This window comes from Gadus morhua, chromosome 14 (assembly GCF_902167405.1).
Source record: "Gadus morhua chromosome 14, gadMor3.0, whole genome shotgun sequence".
Taxonomy (NCBI): domain Eukaryota; kingdom Metazoa; phylum Chordata; class Actinopteri; order Gadiformes; family Gadidae; genus Gadus; species Gadus morhua.
The window spans coordinates 24,593,803-24,596,302 of NC_044061.1; the positions used below are offsets into that span (position 1 = coordinate 24,593,803).

At 49.4% G+C, this 2,500-nt stretch overlaps 1 protein-coding gene across 1 annotated transcript in view; it reads right to left on the minus strand.

The window, feature by feature from the left end:
• The window catches only part of LOC115558993 (transcription initiation factor TFIID subunit 4), a 73,440-nt gene that overhangs the window by 44,517 nt on the left and 26,423 nt on the right, over positions 1 to 2,500 (minus strand). Inside the window, exon 9 of the mRNA XM_030377578.1 lies at positions 701 to 870. Within this exon, the coding sequence (XP_030233438.1) occupies positions 701 to 870 (170 nt within the window). The remainder of the gene's footprint in view (positions 1 to 700; positions 871 to 2,500) is intronic.

Consider the following 2,500-nt stretch of genomic DNA (forward strand, 5'->3'; position numbering starts at 1 on the left):
CCGCCTTCAAAAGAGCCATGCATGCAGTATTTATGTGAGCCTGCGGTCCAGTCTGTACAGAAAGACACCGAGGAATTCGTTAAAGGAGGTGAAAGGAGTGAGCTGGGTTTGTACAAGGACCAACAAGAGAGAGGGAGAGAGAGAGAGAGGGAGACAGAGAGACAGAGAGACAGACAGACAGACAGACAGACAGACAGACAGACAGACAGACAGACAGACAGACAGACAGACAGACAGACAGACAGACGGGAGAGACAGAGACAGAGACGGAGAAAGAGAGACAAAGAGAGAGACAGACAGACAGACATCAGACAGAGAGAGAGATGGAGGTGCTTGGGCTGAGAGAAAGTCTAGGCCCAACCAGGTTGGATCTCTCGCGGTTGGCAACGCCTCCCATTCACTTTGCATTTGATTCTGTCACCCACACTTGTAAAAAAGTAAAAGTGTTCATGTTCTTATTTGTTCTAAGTTTGTTGTTTTAAACCAGGCGGTGGTGGTGGAAATCTCACAGAGGTTGGTTGCCGGTGGTTACGAAGGACCTGTCACCCCCTTCTAACAAACAAACACATTCACACCATAACAACTAGGGCGTCTGTTGTGTGTGTCCGACATTGGGGCTCTAACTCCACAACCAACCCCACCATAAAGTCGGGCTTCAGACAAAGGTTTCATTTTGTGCCGAAGGGAGCGCTTGTTTCACCTGCTTCCAGAATCCTCCGGTGCAGCAGCCCCGGGTGGAGGAAGGCCTCGTCTTTGCACGAGCGGATGTGGGTCCCCACCAGCTCCGAGTTGGTGGCCAGGATCCTGGCGCTCTCCTCGTTCAGGTTCACCCCGGCCATGGAAGCCACGTCGTTGATGTCGTCGTCGTCCCTGGAACGCACAACATCAGGGAATGAGCGGGAAACCGTAAAGGTGTGGAGAGCTGCGGACACAACGGTTTGAGGGATCACCTCGTCTCTGTACACATATACCCGAGCTGATTTGAATCAGTCTCTGCCCTTGTAGATGTGGGATGCTGTTGCCAGGGCGATGCCGTACCAGATATTACCATCTGTGACCCGGCTGGCCTGCAGTGTAGGCTGGAATCAAACCGTGAACCCTCCCTGCAAGTCTGTGGGCTGCCTGAACTGTGTAGCGCCTCTGCCTATGGGCGAGAACACGGGCCTATTGGTTCTCAGCTTCGAGTTTGAGTTTGTGTTTACTTTGTCTAATACTTTCATTACCATGTAGCTGCGTTTGTTGTTATGTAAGACGCTACGGAGGATTAGCGTCGCGATGGGGTTCGTGTGCATCCACAACAAAGTCCATGTATACAGATACCCATGTATCTGTATCTATGTATGAGTCGACTACAGGCTGGAGCCGGTGACTGCTTGCCCCCGGCGGCTGAAGGTGCCCCCATGCTGAGCTCTCCTCCGCTGCTCCTCCCCGGTGATGCTGAGGTGAGCCTCTATGAAACCTGACACCGTGCCGGGAGTCTGACAAACACCATTATCAAGCGGCTCCCTGAACCACAAACTCAAACGGCCCTTTTTCTGTTCCCGCCCGTCCACGTTGACACTAACCAGGCCTTCATGGGGAAAGTGTGGCCGACAACAAAGTTACCACGGCGACCCGGGCCTTCGCCCAACCTGCATCCCCCCCTTCCCGTCGTCATGGTGATCCGGAGCCTTCCCAAACAGCCCGATGCGGCAGTGCGCGTTTAATGAAGTCCACCGGAGCAGATGGACCGGGGACAAGTCGTTGGGAAAGTTGGGGAAAGTTGGGGGAAGTTCGAGGTTTTATGGAGAACAGTATTTGTTAGTACATCCGAGCCTGACCTGTCAATCATTTGTTCTTTCTTCTTGTTCTTTTGAAGCCCTCTGCACGCTGGTCTGTTTATGATTTGGGGCCGCAAAAGTCGTGGGCCACGCTTTTAAAAGTGAATGCAGACAGGATTTGACCATACTTTCCCTTCTATTTAAATGTCTATTGTAATACCATAAATATAATTGGGATATGTGTTCATTGTATTAACTTTATGTATTTTGTGTGAAAAAGGCTTTGATCTGTCTGGCATTGTGAGTATGTTAAATTGCAGAACACTTTTTAGTTGTTCAATTTAAACGTGGCACAGTTCTATCCAAAGGTGACATTTATCGGAATTAATCAGAATCTTTCGCCAGCTCCCTGATTTGGGAAGCTCACACAGTATGAGAATGTGTCACTAAGCTACAGTCTGGATAGCCAAACACTTTTGCAACACAAATGCATATTATCTGAACCTTGTTCACGTTACATAATGTAAAACGGTTATGATAACCCAGCTTGGGTAACGTAAACAAGTCCGTAATACAACCGAACCAGTCTGTAGCACAAACATGAAATAGCTACAGAACGAATCCAAAAAAACGATTCCGTCTTCAATAGCTCCAACAACAACACGCGCCCACTTTTTCCGGAGTAATGATATGGGTAATAACCACACATTTGCTGCGTGTTTAAAGGAGTGCAGGGCTTG